The sequence below is a fragment of the Heteronotia binoei genome, chromosome 11 (assembly GCF_032191835.1).
Source record: "Heteronotia binoei isolate CCM8104 ecotype False Entrance Well chromosome 11, APGP_CSIRO_Hbin_v1, whole genome shotgun sequence".
Taxonomy (NCBI): Eukaryota; Metazoa; Chordata; class Lepidosauria; order Squamata; family Gekkonidae; genus Heteronotia; species Heteronotia binoei.
Genome location: NC_083233.1, coordinates 53,490,324 through 53,508,648, shown reverse-complemented (window position 1 = coordinate 53,508,648; position 18,325 = coordinate 53,490,324). Strand labels below are relative to the sequence as shown.

The following is an 18,325-nucleotide window of genomic DNA, read 5'->3' as shown; positions in this document are numbered from 1 at the left end:
TCTGCCTTAAACAGACTGCAATATGAAACACAAGAGTGCACGCAGGCACTTAGACATGACCTCTGTTCTCAAAATAGGAACCCCAAAATCCTGTCTCTTCCTCACAATGACGAAGCCACTTTAGGAGAACCCACTCCGTCCTTACAAAGAATGAACTAGAGCCTTGTGAGGAAGAGACAGAATTAAAAGCCATCAGTCTTGAAAACGGCAATGAAACGTTTGACACCGGCTAACGTGGACTGGCTTAATGTGGATGAACTTATTATTTATCCTACACCTCACTGAAAAAACAGTGGACTGAACAAGCAAGACTGTGAAGTGGGATAATTGGTTTCTTTAAGTTTCTGTGTACAATCTGGATGCAATAATTCATTACAGACAGTTCTCTTATGATTTTGGTTCATGAGTCTACAGCAGATTCTTAACCTTCTAAAAGTGCCTGCGTGCACTTTAAAAGTGCCTGCGTGCACTTTAAAAGTGCCTGTGATTTTTCTGCAGACTGCTTTGAATTCATTTTGGTGCAGACTGTTTGAGAATAGAAGTCATGTCTAAGTGCCTGCGTGCAATCTTGTGTTTCATATTGCAGTCTGTTTAAGGCACAAGCTTTGGATTATTAAAGTGCCCTTTGTGCACATTTATATTGTTTATCTTAGATTATTTAGGAGCAGAGTCTATTCAGAAGTAGAGGCCAAAAGGGTTTTCCCTATTACATATATGTTTTGATAACATAGTTTCACCCTGACATTTTTTCATTTATAGTCTAGCTTTCAGATCTGACAAGATGAGAGGTTCCTGAGGGCTATTCAGGTCAGGGCACCTGTTAAGTATCATCCCATTAAGAGTCTATTAAAGTGACAGGTCTTTTGTTCCTCCAGGTCTATTACAAACCCTGGTCAGAGCAGCCAATATTAAACAAAATGGTCTGAGTCTTTATAAAGTCGCTTCATATGTTACCTTTGAAAGAAAGGCCTGCAACACATATCTCCAGAATTACTCTACCCAATTTACATCCCACTCCTAACTAGGTTTACTTTACTGGTTTCAGTGAGATTCCCATCCAAGTCAATTTGTTTGGGATTGTCTTTCTCATTTCTAAAAAGAAAATGGAGCTGCCAACTTTCCGCTCTGGTGTGGCTCCTATGTTTTAACAGCTGTATGACAAACAGAAATTCTGATGAAGTTTTTCCAGACATTTTCTCCCACGCAATAAATGTTTCACCTGTTAAATTTTTACATGTTAGGTTACAGAGCTGAGATTCTTTCTGTCCCATTGAATGACTAAACTCTTTGGAATCTGCAAACCATATCTCCTGCAGTTGTGTCAATAATGCTGGAAGGGGGAAGGGACCTGTCCAGCACAGAACTCAGTTTTCATCATGTGACTCTACACTGGCACTCAGCACGCTTCCTGGAGAAAGTAAAAAATTTGCCAGGTACTCATCTGGATCAGTTCCCTTGGAGAGAGACTCAGCACAAAGACACATTTACCAAGTGGTCACTTTTGCATTCCACCTGCTGGGGATTGTCTGGATCTCAGGGTAGGCAAAAAGTTTTTCCTGCAAACTGAAACTTTTCTTCTGGTATCAGTCTGAGGGGTGAACTAACCAGGGTGTGTGGTGTTGTTTGCAAGTAAAACGAAAGGTATTGCAGATGGTCAGGTGTTCTATGTAGGTACAGCTACATACAGAGCAACAGTTCTAAAACGAGGGAGAGGTGCTAAGGCATACTTGAGATTAGGCAGCTTTGTCTGTTCAACACACTTATATAAAGCTGTTCGTATGGCTTCATGCTGAGGAAAAAGTGCTATACTGAAAGTTTCTCAGAGATAAGGCAGTTCCTGCCTCTGTGCCTTTAATTAATTATCATGGCATTGTGTATAGAATAGCCAGATCCTGGCAGTCATAAGTTCTATCTATTTTAGAGTTATGCATCACTAAGTGGCAAGTTAGACTTGCTTTTAAGGTAAAAGACATTTCATAGGTAGTTTGCCATTGCCTAGCTCTGCATCACAATCCTGGTATTCCTTGGAGGTCATCCCTTCCAAATAGTAGTGAAAGCTTAGCTTCCTCCAAGATCTGACAATATCAGGCTTGCCTGGGCTTTGCAGGTCAGGGCTAGCTGTGCCTTTAATAGTGGCTCAATCTATCATCAGGGGCGCAAAGGGGTTTGAGCAGTTCTCCAGCTGCTAATTCTTACAAATCAAGCTTTGTTCAAGGGCATGCTTGAAAATCTGGCAATTCCTCGTCCCAGGGCTGGAGCTGAACCTTAGAAGATATTTTGGAAGCAACCTGCTTTCTCTCATTAGACTGGATGAACTGTAAATAGATTTTCAGGGCATTTTTTTTTCTTGATAGGTAGCAAATGGTCCATGGGGGGTATCTCTGTACAGCTTGAGGCTGCACACTGGAAGAAAAGGATTTAACTTCCCCCATCACACTGTTGTTCTGTCTTCAAATCCACCCCGCCAGCTATTATTTGCCTGTGTATTTCACCAAACAGGACAGACAACAGGTGGTGATGGGGCCCTGAAATCTGGATAACTGCTTAGGAGAGATCTCCCTACCAAGGAAGAAAAGGAAAGGTCCCCTGTGCAAGCAGCAGTCATTTCCGACTCTGGGGTGACGTTGCTTTCACGTTTTCATGGCAGACTTTTTACGGGGTGGTCTACCATTGCCTTCCCCAGTCACCTACGCTTTCCCCCCAGCAAGCTGGGTACTCATTTTACCGACCTCAGAAAGATGGAAGGCTGAGTCAACCTGGAGCTGGCTACCTGAAAACCCAGCTTCCACCGGGGATCCAACTCAGGTCGTGAGCAGAGCTTAGGACTGCAGTACTGCAGCTTTAACATTCTGCGCTATGGGGCCATGCTCCCTACCAAAGGTCCACCAAAAAAACCAGAGCTCCCTTTCCCCACACTGCTGTTTAACAATACAATAAATTCTGGAGGTTCAGTCACAGAGTTTTTGGAATCTCTTCTAGTTGTTTTCTGCAGCAATACCCCTCTATGTTTGTCATCCATATTTATTCTACACAATTCTTAATTCATGAAATCCTGAGAAACACACTGCCTTGGCCGTGGAAGTGGCTTGTTCTTTGAAGCTAGAGTGCCACATGGAATTTGAAGATAGAGGGCAGGAAGTGAGGCAAACAGCTTCAAAGGAGGTCAGCAGGGCTCCCGTGAAAAGCTGTCATTTGGTTTAAAAAAAAACCCCTTAGCAGATTAATTATATGAGTGTAATTGCATATATTTACATGTGTCAACAACAATAATTTGGAAGGAAGAATGTTGCAGACAATGTATTCACATGTCACAGTTAGCATGACCTCAAAAAAGGGATTTGCTCCTGGGTGCGGAAGGGAAAGGGGAGGAATGTTGCTTCTAAGGAGGTGTTGTGCCCCCCCACCTGGAGACTTACAAGGACATTAAAACATTTTTCAAAACTGCTGCCTGAGTAACTGGGAACACTAGTGGGTTGACTGACTAAATGTTCCTGCCTATGCTCAGTGCTGCCAATGACCTGGAAAAAATGTCCCATTCCTTTAATAGGCTTCTATTTACCATTTACCTTTATGTCGTGAAATGCTTCACCTGCCCATTTCCATACATTAAACATTTCAAAAGCAAGATAGAATGATAATTTGGTATATCCTTTCAGCTGCATGGGCATTATATGAGCAAATGTGGAAACAAGACAAAATACCAGAAATGTGGGAATGGACTTTGAAAGTTATGCATTGGAGTGAAATGGACAAACTTACAAGAATCTTAAAAGAACAAGATCTAGAGAAGTTTAAAAATGAGTGGGGAAAGTTTCAAAAGTATATTGAAAAGCAATGGAACGTTAAAGGACATTTGGTGATCTTTGACAATGGTTAATTTTTAAAGAAACTACATATGGATTACAGTTTAAAAAAACAGGATATTGGATTATAACTTTTTCATTTCTTTGTGAATGAATAAGAAGGACTATCATGAGGATGGACTACAATTATAGCCTTTGGTATTTTTTCTTGCTTTTTTATGAAGAAAGATTCTTTAATAGATAGAGTTTATTACCTTATAACAAATTAAATAAAATAGTAATAGGGAGTTGTTTGTTAAGGGAGTTGGCACTGCCGGGGGTCACCAAAAGGGGGGTGGGGTGGAGAAAATGTTATATATGTGTATTAATTTTTAATAACAAATGATAATATGCTACAACAATATATTACATTATAATAAATTGTTTTAAACAGAATGTTTTTGCCCCATCAGAACAGCTGACAATTCTATTATTGCAGAAGAGGGAATTTTGGACATGTGCAGCTGTGGATAATAGGATAAAAAAGGATGCACCTGAAACCAGTGGTCGGTGTGTAGAAAAATAGGTGCCAGAGCTCATTAGCATAACTCATTAGCATATCCCCCCACCAAAAGCAACCTGATGCAAGAAAGGAGAGCCCTGGACGAGCGAGGCCTGCCGGGGCTGGTTAGAGAGCCAGCCAGCCCAAGCAGGCCTCACTCACCTGGGGCTCTCCTTGGCCACACCCCACCACCCCGTCAAAAGGCCAGCAAGCTACCTGCCGCCCAAAATCACATAAGGAGTGGAGAAAGGGTGGCATGAGCTCCTCCAGGGATTAATGAGGGCTGCTGGGGGTGTGGCAAAATCCCTGGTGGCTGGCTGGCTGCTCTTCTAATCCAGGGATTGTTATGCAGCTGCACCTACTGTTCAATGGACAAGATAGGTGGAGGGGGAACTCTCAGAAAGATTCAGCAGCTGCACTCCTGTGAGCTCCTGCTGAATTCAAGGCCTGCCTGAAACTACCCACCTGCAGAAGGTGAAGAAGTCTTCTGGTTTACTTAGCCAGATGGCTGATGAACTAATAATTATAGGGTCTTCTGTGCACAGCTGTGCCAAGGGATAGTGTGGGAAGGGTAAGCCCCTTTTTAACAGGCATCCAGATGTACAGAAAGATCTCCCCACCCACTCTCACTTTGACTTAGCTCTGTCCTTTTAGCAGGTGCTTGATGCACTTGTCTCTTGGCATGGAGTTAAAATACTGAAAATGTTTCATCTGTATGCTGTCCTAAAGGAATTGAATCAGCCTCTCCCCCAGGACTGCAATGCTAGGTGAGTGACATTGTGTACCTTGTGTTACCCTTTTTTGTAGTTTCCAGACTGCCAAGGCTGATGACCTCTGAGACAGCCCATCTGATAAAATGTCTACAGCAGATTCATAAGGTAAGGATCCTCCTTGGTTAGCTCCTGGTCAGTGTAAGAGGGGATGGATCTGACCAATGGTTACATGAAAGGAAATTCTGGAGGTACTTTGTTGGGGTGACAAAGCACTTAAACTGGCCCTGACTCTCACCCAGGTTTCCCCAGGCTTCTTGATTACATGAACACATGAAGCTGCCAAATACTGAATTGGACCCTTGGCCCATCAGGATCAGTATTGCCTACTCAGACTGGCAGTGGCTCTTCAGGGTTTCATCCCCTACTACCTGATCTTTTCAAGTGGAGATGTTGGAAATTGAACCTGGGACCTTATGTGTACAAAACAGATTCTCTGCCATTAAACCACGGTCCCTCTCCCTCCTCCTTCTATCCCTGCTGGTGAAAAAAGGTGGATATCTATAACTTTTTTCAACCTGGGGAGGTGAACACAACTTGTGGGTGGTAGTTTTCAGTGGGAAAATGGCATAAAGGGAAAGGATGAGGGTATCCCTGTGTATGGCTTTCTCTTCCAGCATCACATTTCTAAAAAAAGTCTCTCAAGTTTTATTTTTAATTGAACATAACTGTAACTTGTATGCAAAGGTGTAGAGCTTTGACTTTTATTATTTTATTAACCATTTTATTTTGTCTGTAATCTGCCCTGAGCCCATCATGGGAAAGGGTGGAATATAAATTTACTAAATAAATACTAAATAAATAAGTAGGTGCAAAATGACTCCCTTTTTTATTGCTGTTTTAATGGCATATTTTGGGGGCGGGGGGCTAATCTTGCCTTGAAGTACATAGTGTAGTTTTCTCTTCTTTAAAATGCCTGCTTTTTAGGATTGCCAACACCCTGAGGGGAAATGTCCTGTCTTTTTATTAGAACCCTAATATGTGGAGATGGGCAGCTGGAGATAAACAGAGATATGGAACAGAGGTAAATAACATCACCTAGTACATAAGCATTACATGAAGCCTCTGTTAAAAGAATCAGCCATTTTTTTCCTCCAGGCAGTTGGCAAGCCTATTCCCTTTTCTCCCTCTGGTCTGTCTTTGGCTTTCCTTTCTTAAACTGCCACCGACTTGCCCTTCTTGTTCTCTTTCTTCACTTATCACAAATCTGAAAAGAAGGAGGCAGGAGGGTGCCCTCTGGCTGCTAGACGTACAGAGAGCCTGCTGCAGCATCCTCTCTCAGGGCCACTTGGGATCTTTTTGAAGTGACATCTCTAGTTTTATTAATTCATATCCTCGTTGTCAGTTATTTAGGTTGGGTTTTTAAAAATATTTCTATCCTACTTCTCAGATGAAGTTGTGGGGTGGAAACCTGCTGCCCTGTGATGTATTTTGAAAAACTTGTAAGTTCTTGGCCAGGGTTGGTCTTCGTCAATGGGTGACAGGGGCAGCTATCACAGACCCTGTCCTGAGAGAGGAAAAGAAAAAGACCAAGTTTTGGCCACTACCCATGCCCCACTGCAGCTCAGGCATCTGGCTTCCAATGATAACTACTCACACCCACCTTGCCTCAGACTCAGGTCCCTGGCATTTGCAGCACCTGACACCCTAGTAGGGTTGCCAGCCTCCAAGTGGAGGTTGGAGATCTCCAGATGACAGAGATCAGTTTTCCTGGCGAAAATGGCTGCTTTGGAGGGTGGACTCCAGGGCATTATAATTTGCTGAGGTCCTGTGAGAAAAAGACCCCTAATTTCAGAACATCGTAGTCACCCGTTTGGTTGCCAGGGTGCCTGGAGACTCAACTCACACACATCTGCCAGGAGAACATGGGTTTTGTCTACCAGATTGTAAGGGACTTATGTGAGTACTAACAGCCACAACATTGCAGCAGCACTCCGTGTCTCTGGAAGAGTGCTAACCAGGAGAACAGGTGGGTTTCCAGCGGCTCCGTGCATGTACCATCTCGGCCGTTGCAGCAGAAGAAGTTGCGCCACCAGGAACTGTCCGGGCAAGTGGATTCCAGCCTTGACCATAGAATCCATATTGGTAGGCTAACATCACCAGCAACTATCTTCCTGCAGTGCCAGACTCCATGACAGCGAAGCGGGAGGCTCACGTACTCAACAGATGTCACCTATGCATAAGGCAATCAAGCTTATCTTAGGCGTGGATCCTGTCAGACTGCCTAAAGCCTTTGTCCAACGGAACTCAAGACAAAGGATGGTGCCAGTAGAGGAATGAAGAAGAGGAAGAACACCTTCACCCAGAGCAAGTTTCTTCATATAGATTGGGTGTTACCTTAGGTAGCAATTGGGCCATCTATTGTCACCTTTTAGATAAGTTTTGATAGCTTTAATCACCTCCACCCCAATAATTTCTCCCATTCTTTCCCTTAATGGTCATCCTGGAGCCTCTCCCTTTGGCCCATTGTTACCTGAAAGTCCAATCAGGTAACCAGGGCCAAGTCTGCTCATTGGCCAGGTATGGGCATCCAATCAGGTGCCCCCAATAAACTGGCTATTGGCTACCGCATAAGGCCAGCCCTTATGGTCATTGCGGAGCCTCCCCTTTTTCTGAGGTCATATACCAGCTGACCACTTGTCATCCGCCCCTGTACCTCCCATTCCCTAAGGGCTCAAGGTAGTCCTTATAACCCGTGACTCAGCTCCCCACAATTGTGCATCTAGCAGTACCCCATTCCTGCTGTTTAGATACATCCCCAATTCTTGGCCAGTTGAGGGTCCCTTCCCCCTAGTCCTCATTTGTCGCCATTGGAGCCTTCCTTGAAAACTACAATCAGTAATTATCACCCTGTTTGTCCATCCTTATGTTACCTCTATGCATTTCTCTCTATTTTTATTAGGACTGTATGTGTGTTGTATGTATCCATTACCTTGTATGTATGTTCTATAATTTCTGTAATAAATTTTTAATTGTTTTACTTAATTTGTGTCCTTGGTATATTTAGCAATAATTTCTGGAAGTGAAATCCTGTATACATAGATTCTAGATCCTTTTTAAGCCAAAGGTGCCCACCTATCAATTCCCCTACCTCTTTTGAGGGCATTTTGGCTTACAGTCCATCTCCTCCCCAGGCCACCAGGTATTCTGCAGCTAGAGTTGACAACTCTACCCACCCCATTTGAGACTTGGGCAGTTGGCATCTTCCGGTGGCAGCTCCTGCTCACTTGACACAAGGCAAGGCATGATCCTTTCCTTGGCTCTGGTGGGGGGACAGCAGTGGTGTGACAGTGATTCTGGGACTATGATTCTGGGATTTTATTTATTTATTTACCTTAAATTTCTATCCTGCCCTCTCCGCAAGCGGACTCAGGGTGGCTAACAGCATTTATATTTACAATTTAAAAACCAATAAAATGCAGTTACAATTTTAAAACCATTATGTGGTGCTGTACCACGTCAATATAAGCAAGTTCTTATTTTCTGATGGTGATCATGTAGTATCGTAATGATGTGGGGCGGCAGTCCTCTCCCAGTTAGATATTAAAGGCCTGTTGGAACAGTTCAGTTTTGCAGGCCCTACAGAAAGTAGAGAGATCCCACAGGGCCCTTATGGCCTCCGGGAGAGCATTACACATTTCTGGTGCTGCCTCTGAGAAGGCCCTAGCCCGTGTGGAGCATAGCTTAGCCTCCTTTGGTCCAGGGACGGACAGTAGATTTTGTGTCCCTGAACGCAGTACTCTCTGGGGAACGTATGGGGAAAGGCGGTCCCGTAGATAGTCAGGCCCCTGAGCATAAAGGGCTTAAAGGTCAATAACAACATCTTGAAATGGACTCAGAACACAACAGGTAGCCAGTGCAGCTCTTTCAGCACTGGCTGAATGTGCTCCCATCGAGGGAGCCCCATTAACAGCCGTGCTGCAGCGTTCTGCACTAGCTGTAGTTTCCGAGTCAGGGTCAAGGATAGCCCCATGTAGAGAATATTACAGTGATCTATTCTTGAGGTGACCATAGCTTGCTAAGTCGTCATGCTCCAAGAAAGGGGCCAACTACCACACCCGCCAGCTAACAACATATTCAAATAAAAAGTTATACAGTAATTTTAAATCAGCATTAAAAAGTTATACAGTAATTTTAAAATCAGCATTATCTTAAAAACCATTCCAATTTACATAATTTAACAGTAACAGTGGTGTTCCTGGCACTATTCTGTCTGTTTGCATAATGGCGAAGATCACTGAACAGAGTCACTTTGGCAGGTCCATCAATTCGGCCATCCTTAGTCAGCAATCTGCGAAGGCCAGCCTAAAAAGGATGGTCTTTCAGGCCCTGCGGAATTGGTCAAGACTCCGCAGAGCCCACACATCGGGGACAGAACCGCACCCTGTGGCACACCGCCTTTGGGATGATTCCTCCCCTATCACCACCCTTTGTACCCAACCTTGGAGAAAGGAGGCGAACCACTGTAAGACGGACCCCTGAATCCCCACGTTGGCAAGACGACTAGTCAGTAGCTGATGGTCAACCGTATCTAATGCAGCTGACAGATCTAATAATAACAGCACCACTGAGCAGCCCCGATCCAGATGTCGCATGAGGTCATCTATGAGGGTGACCAGAACCTATTCAATCCCGTTACCTGGTCAAAAGCTGAACTGGAATGGATCCAGTGCAGAAGTGTCATCCAGGAATCCCTGTAGCTGAGTTGCCACCGCATGCCCAGAAAGAGAAGATTTGATACCGGCTGATAATTTGCCAATATGACCGGATCTGCAGATGGTTTTTTCAAGAGGGGACGGACCACAGCCTCTTTAAGAGGTGTGGGAAAGATCCCTTCTATGAGGGATCTGTTGACAATACCCTGTAGTGGCTCACGTAGCGATGCCTGGCTAGCTTTTATAAGCCAGGACGGGCATGGGTCCAACCTACAGGTTGTAGGGCGTACAGCAAAAGGGTCCTGTCAACTTCCTCCAGGCTGAGTGGAGTGCAGGAATCTAGAAATGGAACAGAAGACGTGCTCGGTGCCTCGAGTTCTTTCACTGTATCAATTATGGCGGGAAGGTCGTGTCGAAGCAACAAGACCTTATCTGCGAAAAAACTCGAAAAAGCCTCACAGCTGATTTCCAATTCTCTAATGTTTGGTTTACCTTGCGGTAAGATTGTTAGTGACCGAATTATACTAAATAGTTGTGCTGGGTGCGAGGTCACAGACGCAATCTGGGACGCAAAGTAAGTCTTCTTTGTGGCCTGGACTGCCATCTCATAGGTCCGCATAAATGATCTATAAAATGTTCTCGTAGCTCCGTCACGAATGCATCGTCATTGTCTCTCTAGTCATCTTAATTGCCATTTCATTGATTGCAGCTCCGGGGTATACAATGGATCATATTGTGAACGAGGATGAAGAGGACGTCGAGGAGTGATCTCATTGATGGCTGTAGAGAGCTGGCTATTCCAGATCTCCACCAGCTCATCCAATGAGTCACCAGAGGGCCAGGGATCCTGTAAAGCCATTTGAAGCCACAAAGGGTCCATCTGGCTTCGTGGGTGAGCCAAAACTTGCTCACCGCCTAAACGGGGTAAGAGTGGAGTATCCATACAGGCCTTCAGGTCATAGTGGTCAGACCATGGAACTGCCTCGGCAGAAATCTGATCCACTAATACTCCAGCTGCAAAGATCAGGTCCAACATGTGCCCAGCCCGATGCGAGGGTGTTGTTATATATTGGGAGAGTCCCAGTGCTGCCATGGAAGATACTAGGTTCGTTGCCCGAGTGGAAGCCGCGTCCTCGGCATGGACATTGAAGTCACCCAGTACTATAAGCCGACGATGCTCCAATGGCCAGCCTGCTATTACCTCCATCAGAGATGGTAAGGCACTGGCCGATGCGTTAGGCTGACGGTACACCAGCCAGATTGCCAAACTCTCCCCAGCATCCCACATCAGGCCAGCACACTCTATGCCCATGATCTTTGGAGGCGGAAGCATCCTGAAGGAGCAATCCTCCCGCATGAAAAACACCACCCCTCCCCCCCGCCCGCTGGTCTGTGCCTGGTGAAGAACGGAGAACCCGGGCGGGGCTACTTGGGAGAGAGCTACCATCTCCCCATCCCGCACCCAGGTCTCTGTCATACAAGCCAGGTCCATGTCCTACCTAATTAGGAAATCCTGCAGGACTGAGGTTTTATTATTTATGGCCCTGGCATTGCACAATACCAGGGACAGAGGTGAGTATTTCCACTTGGCCCCCTACCTGCTATCCTTGCGATAGGACGCAGGCTGGAAGGGGAGTGAGCCCTTCTGTGTCTCAGTCTCCTTCCATTCCAACTTTGCCTTATGATTCTTTTACACTATCTTGGGGAATTTTGCCCACTGCCCCAGAATCATTAAGATTACCCCTGCCCTCAACACCCACTTTTCCACTTGATTTCCCTCCCTCATGCCCTTTTTGCCGTTCTTGATTAATGTTTCACTTGGATTTTACTTCTTGGCTATAAAGGCCTTTAAGACAGTTTGCAAGACTTGCTTCCCAGCTCCTCAAATGTCTGAGTGGGCTTTATTTATTTACAACACTTATTAGCTGCCCTTTCTGCCTCACTGGACTCAAGATGGCTTACGATATAAATAAAACATTATAACAACTATTAAAAAGCAATTATAAAATCCATAAAAATGTTTTGAAAATTCTACATTGGACTGCCGATAACAAAAGCTAAATCGACCAGAATCCAGTCCCAAATAAAACTTCAGCTGCCTCTTGAAGATTGACAATGGGAGGGCCATGTGCACTTGCCCAGAGAAGTTGTTCCATTAACTGTGAGGCTACCACAGAGAAGGCCCTCTTGCATGTACCTACCAGACAAGCATCTTTGATTGGTGGGCCAGTTAGGAGAACATCTCCCTGTGATCTTAATTCCCAGGCAGTAACATATGGGAGAAACACCTCTTTCAAATACCTCGGCCATATACCTCGGCCATAAAAGGCTTTAAAGGTAATGACCAACACTTTGTACTGGACCCGGTATATAATCGGCAGCCAGTGCAGTTCACGTAGCCCTGGCCGTATATGTTCCCGTTTCGGGAGTCCCAACAACAGCCTGGCCGCCGAGGACCTGCCTACCTGAGGGACCGTCTTTCCCCATATGAACCCCAGAGAGCACTGAGGTCAACTGGGAAAAACCTAATGACTATCCCTGGGCTGAAGGAGATTAAATATCAGAATACCAGAGCACGGGCCTTTTCGATCGCGGCCCCTACCCTGTGAAACCGACTCCCCGAGGAGGTGCGGGCCCTGCGGAACCTCGATCAGTTCCGCAGGGCCTGCAAGACCACCCTTTTTAAACTCGTACACTTGGACTGCTAAGAAGGTCGGTAATTAAGGATCCGGCAATGCGGTCTAAAGATCTATACCGCTGTATAACTGCATTTATTGGACTGGTTTTAATTTTAAGTTTAATGTTTTATATTGTAAATCTAAAGGTTTTATTTACTATTGTATGTTTTATAGAATGTTGTTAGCCGCCCTGAGCCTGCCAAGGCGGGGGAGGGCGGGATATAAATGAAATAAATAAATAAACAAACAAACAAATACTGTGGTCCCAAGCCATGTAGGGCTTTAAAAGACATAAATAACACCTTGAAAAAGTTAATGAGAATTATAAATTGCTGCATTTAAAAATGATATTTAAGCTAACTTGGAAATCAATTGTTCAATATGTATTTTACACCTACGGTCCTTTGTTTATTGAATTATAAGTACTTTGCCTGGCTGGCAGTGAATTTAAAAAAAAAAGTTTCCCAGTGATACATGTGTGTAATCCTATCCCCCTCTGCTGGTTGGGCCTAGTAATTACACTGATTTATTTCTGGGTCAACCTCTTGTCGTTTCCTCTCCCTTCTCCTGGATTCCTAATTCTTTAAAAGACAGTTGTTTGCGTGTTGCATAACTTGTTCTGATTTCTCAGATTCAGGTTTCCAAAGAATGTAAGGGGTAGGATGTTTGTTTTGCCAGTGTGAGAACAGAGTCAGAGGAGAGTGTGATAGTGCTCTTCCTGGACTATGCTTAGCGTCTGTGCAGAGCACTGAAACCATTCAGGAGAGCCTCCAGAAGCCCTCCTCAAAGCTCTATTTCATTGATGATTCTCCCAGAGATGCAGCTTTTTTCACCAGACCTTTGTCTAAAAATATTTAAAGAGCTGCTCTTTTTAAAAGTCAAAGCTAGCTGGTCAGTGACGTACCAGACCTATCGTAAAGCAATGGAATGTAGATTGTAATTCAGCAGTAAAATGGCCAGTTGTGATGCAAGATTTAACGGTACATCGCAAAAGCCTCGTGTTCACTGTATGGCTTTGTAATGTGTATTTATGTTGCTGGCGGCACATATCCTGAAGGGTTACTGGGGGAAATAACTCTGATTTGCAGAGGTGACCATCCCCAGCACTCTGCTCACATGTCTCTCTCCTATATCCTCTGCAGGTAATTGGCAAGGCCAATGAAATCCTTGCAGGCATAAGCCATCCATCTGTGTGCAGCGAGGTGCTGCTATCCAAACCAGGGACTGCATATATCTTGGGTATGGAATCAAAGGATTTATGCATATGATTTATGCTAAAGCCTGGGTATAATGGTCTCTCTAGCAGTTTCTTTGCTCTGGAATGTGTTCTCTGACATCTACCATCTGGAATTTATCCTCATGCTCAGCGTCTGAGCAGGTCTGTTGCAACAGTCTAAATTCTTATTCAAGTACAAGGCTGTGACATTCTGGGTATTCATAGCGGTGGCAGAAGCAACCCCATTGAGATGACATGAATTTTTCAACTGCTGGTTTTTGTATACCATTAAGGGTAGCAGTGCAAGCAATGGGCGGACCTAACTTGTTGGGCCCAAACCACCAGAAAATTGAATGGGAGTTAGGGAAGAAGTCACCAAGTCCTGTCTAGATGCTTTCACGGTCATCTATGCATTCACGAAGGCTAGACCTTTAACAAAGCAAACCCAAACTTGGGAATTCCAGGATACTGAGTTCTTTGCCCATTCTGTATGGAATTTGTGAACAGGTTATAAGGATAATCAGGGCTTCCCAGCAGAAACTTATTTGTATACTAGGCCACACCCCCTGATGTCACCATTGTTTCACACATGGCTTTTTGTAGAAAAAGCCCAGCAGGAGCTCATTTGTATATTAGGCCACACAACCTGATACCAAGCCAGCCAGAACTGCATTCCTATTCAAAAAAAGCCCTGAGGATAATATACACGAAGCACTCCCATGTGCAGACTGTAGAGAATCAAACTTCAATAGCATGCAGAAGAAGACCTGGCTGTTGTCTACTTTGGCTCCTTAAAAAGTCTCTAGACCTAGGAAGAAAGGAGTAGAGCAGTGGTGTCAAACATGTGTCCCAGGGGCCAAATCAGGCCCCTGGAGGGCTCCTATAAGTCCCCGAGCAACTGGCTGTCATCTGCTTCCTTCTCCCTATATCTTGCTGCCTTCTGCATCACAGCTTGCTTTGCAAGGCTTGCGCAATTGCACAGGAGCTACAGAGCAAAGCTTCTATTTTCTCAAGTGATTAAGCCCCCCCCTTCCTGGCCCCATGGGGAAGGAAGGAAAGAGCTTCCTTTGCCCAGTTCCCTGGATGCCATGGGAGAAATACAAAGAAAGTACCGTTAAGTTAATTTTATTTTAACTTAACCCTTTATTTTAAGGGGGCTTTTAAAAAAAAAAATCTTTAATTGTGTTTGTCTGCATCCTTCAGAAAGTTTATATCTGCTACCTATCCTTAAATAGGTACACGGATGGTCTGGCCTGACATGGCCCAGCCCGACAAGGTCTCATTTATGTCAGATTCAGCCCTCATAAAAAATGTGTTTGACACCCCTGGAGTAGAGAATGCACCATCCAGGAAACTGCCATTCAAAACCTACCAATGGAATCACACCTGAAGCAGAATAGAACGTGATCACTCCCTGCAGTGGCTTCTTTTGGGATATTAAAAGCTCTTTAGTCCTGGGCAACAGTAGCCTTCAGGCAGATGCCAAAGGGTGAGATGTAAGGGGGGCATGCAACTGTTTTGGCGGACTGTGCTTTGCTGCTGTTGGGGATTGTCTTTAAAGTGTTGCAGAAATGGTGTGTGGTGGGAATAAGTTACATGATGCTGGGGAGGGAATGAGTGGGGAAGGGTGAGAAACAGTACAAATTGTAGTTTAAAATGTCATAAACTTCTCCATGGACCAATCTAATAAAGAAATGCACAAGCGCTTGAGATGGCAAAGTGGATTGTCCCATTTCTACAAAGTGGAGCAATCTACCTGCAGCCTGAAGTGCCAGAATCCTCTGTACTCCACTCTACTATGTATGTTTGCCAGGATGCATTACTCTTTGCTGTTTGTTCTCACCTGCAGGCTTGTCTGAGGTGTACCGGGTGTCTAAGCGTATGGAAGGTGGGGTGAAGACTCGGCAGCTACCAAGCGAACTGCTGCAACACGCTTTGCGAGAGGTGGACTTAGCCTGGAATAATTTATTGTCCTTTCTTGTCTTTGGTCATCCCATGTTCCAAACTCTGGTAAGGCATTCCAGTCGGTGAGTGTAAACAGTAGATCTGGGTGGTGGGGGAGAGACATGAAGTGCTGGAGCTGAAACCTTGGTAACAATGTCACTAAAACTGGTTTTGTAGGAGGAAAGTCAAAGTCTAAAATATCTATTTCCTCCTTGCCCCCTTTTTGCCCTTACCAATGGAACTTGAAGCTTCTGGAGCCATCAGCAGAAAGTGATACTCGTCTCTCTGGTCCTAACCTGGCACCAGGTCATGTCTGCGGGGTTTGCTTAACGGAGGTGAAGCAGCAGTCAGAGGTAACTGACAAAAACACAGCATATTGCTTTCCTATGGACCCATCAAGATACTGCCTGAAGAGGTCTCATGCATGTGGTATTGTTTGGATTGATGCTGTCCTTAAGAGATCATTCTTACTTATGTTTTTGACATAATTCCACAGTACAGTTGCAATTCCATTTGTGCCAAAATGGTACTAGAACTGCTGGGGACTGGTTGATACGTGATGGTCCACGAGACAGGTTTGGACAGCTCAAAAAGGGGATGTAGCTCAGTGGTAAAGCATCTGCTTTGCATGCAGAAAGTCCAAGTTCAGTTCCCAGCATCTCCGCTTAAAAGGATCAGGTACTTGGTGATGTGAAAGACCTGAGACCCTGGAATGCTGCTGCCAGTCAGAATTGACAATGCTGACTTTGATAGACCAAGGGTCAGACTCAGTAGAAGGCAGCTTCACGTTTCTGTGTCTAAAGCTGATGTTATGGAGACACTAACGAGGTGTAATGTTTTTCTGTTGCACATGTGCAGAGATCAGCTGTACTGGTGACACTTCCAGAACCACTAAACCTTTCCAATGTATTCGCTGCCACAACCAGAGCTTCCATAACCCAAAATAATTAGGCAACTATTAAGACAGGCTTACCAAGCTTTGTCCAGAGTGAAACTGGGAGATTGCATTTATCACTACTCTAAATAAAATGTTAAAGCTGCAGTACTGCAGTCCTAAGCTCTGCTCACGACCTGAGTTCGATCCCCAGTGGAAGCTGGGGTTTTGGGTTGAGGTTGACTCAGCCTCCCATCCTTCCAAGGTCGGTAAAATGAGTACCCAGCTTGCTGGGGGGGAAGTGTAGATGACTGGGGAAGGCAATGGCAAACCACCCCGTAAAGTCTGCTGTGAAAATGTTGTGAAAGCAAAGTCACCCCAGAGTTGGAAACAACTGGTGCTTGCACAGAGGACCTTTCCTTCCTACTCTAAATAAAGGCTGCCTGTTGCTAAAATTGTTGTCCTTTTTGGAGAAGGGGAGGAAAGTTGGCTATTCTTTTTAGGCAGCATTTGTTGTAAACTAAGCTTGCCATCAGTCGGTGCTGAGAAAATGTCCTGGAATTAATTCTTAATTTGTTTTGGCAGGTGCAGATTGGAAACTCTGACCCGGTTATATACCAGGGTAGCTGTTATCATGCCAGCTGTGCTAATTTCTGGTTGAACTGTGTGGATTCCACCTTGCCAAGAGAGAAATGATCCTTTGACCTTTCCCATGCTACAGCAATCATCCTCCCCCCCTTTTTTTAAGAGCTAGACTGTGTGTGTAGATTCTCTTATGGTGTGGAGCTTATGAGGAAGAAGAATCACAGAATCCTTGGTTGGTGGACAGAGGCTTTGTAATGGCTGAGAAAGGTCCCTCTGGGGACTCAAAGACTTTGTGAACAGAGGAAACCCATTTCACTTCTTTTTGTTTAGTAAGATAATCTTGCTTTTTTGTACAGGGAACTTTAAAATGTACCTAATAAAGCATATTTTTAATCCAGAGAAAGCATTCCTATCTGCCGTCAGAATTTATTTGCAAAAACATGCATATGCAGAGACAGCCCTACCAGAAGGCAAGGGGAAGAATCCATTTCAAATGGCACATCCGGGATGCTCCTAAGGGTGACTGATGAACAGACCTTACGCCTGAGAGCCCAGTCTACATCCATGGCAGCACTCTTGTGCAGGCACCATTGACAGGAACCAAGCGAGGGTCTAGTATTGCAACCAGTACTCTGAACAGTCTTTTAGCCATCTTTTCATGCAAAGATTTACCCATGGCTTGGGGTGCTGACCTGTAATAGTTTTTCTCCAAGCTTTCTTATGGTGTTTTTTATTTGTTATCTCTGTTTTCCTCATTGTTTCTTTATGCATTCTGAAACTACCTTTAATCCAATTTGAGAAAGCATGGAGAAACAGTAAAGAAGCTGTGGACTAACAGCAAACAGAAAATGAAGACATGAGAAAACTCGGAGGGGGTGGGGAGAGTGCTGTAGGCTGGCAGCAAACTGTGGCAGGCCTGGGTGAGAAGTGGCCCAGGATCTTGCTTTGTTGCAGGAAATGTAGTGGTGGTGATAAGGCGCCTAGGAGCACACTGTGGGGAAAGGAGTGTTGTTGGTCAAGGCACAAACCTAAACACAAGTAGTCTGGTAATGTTATGGTTGCAAAACGTCATTTAATAAAACAGAAGTAAGCCTTTGCACTAATTGGTCAGGAACAAGCTGACTTCCCACTGAACAAGTAGATAAAATCCTGCTTGTTCAGTTTTCCTTAAACCTCAGGAAGGACGCCCTTACACTGGCTGGCTGCCGCCATGGCTTCTTTTCCCAGCAAAAGATGCACATTCAGGAAAGGGATCTTGA

General features: G+C 44.7%; 1 protein-coding gene across 1 annotated transcript; it reads left to right on the top strand.

The window, feature by feature from the left end:
- Window positions 1–940: 940 nt before the first annotated feature.
- Window positions 941–17,469, top strand: LOC132579116 (synergin gamma-like). Its single transcript, XM_060249304.1, has 6 exons — window positions 941–1,538; window positions 5,152–5,222; window positions 13,590–13,686; window positions 15,513–15,673; window positions 15,856–15,960; window positions 17,067–17,469. Exons 1-6 carry the CDS (start codon window positions 1,328–1,330, stop codon window positions 17,175–17,177), a joined length of 756 nt encoding a protein of 251 aa, XP_060105287.1. The 5' UTR covers window positions 941–1,327; the 3' UTR covers window positions 17,178–17,469.
- The last annotated feature ends 856 nt before the right edge of the window (window positions 17,470–18,325 follow it).

Bases quoted from the DNA above. Each gene is read 5' to 3' on its own strand.
- LOC132579116 (XM_060249304.1), top strand. From the start codon at position 1,328: ATGCTGGAAGGGGGAAGGGACCTGTCCAGCACAGAACTCAGTTTTCAT. The intron at 1,539-5,151 runs GTAGGCAAAAAG...CCTTTTTTGTAG, and splicing joins GGGATTGTCTGGATCTCAGG to TTTCCAGACTGCCAAGGCTG. The intron at 15,961-17,066 runs GTAACTGACAAA...TTGTTTTGGCAG, and splicing joins AGGTGAAGCAGCAGTCAGAG to GTGCAGATTGGAAACTCTGA.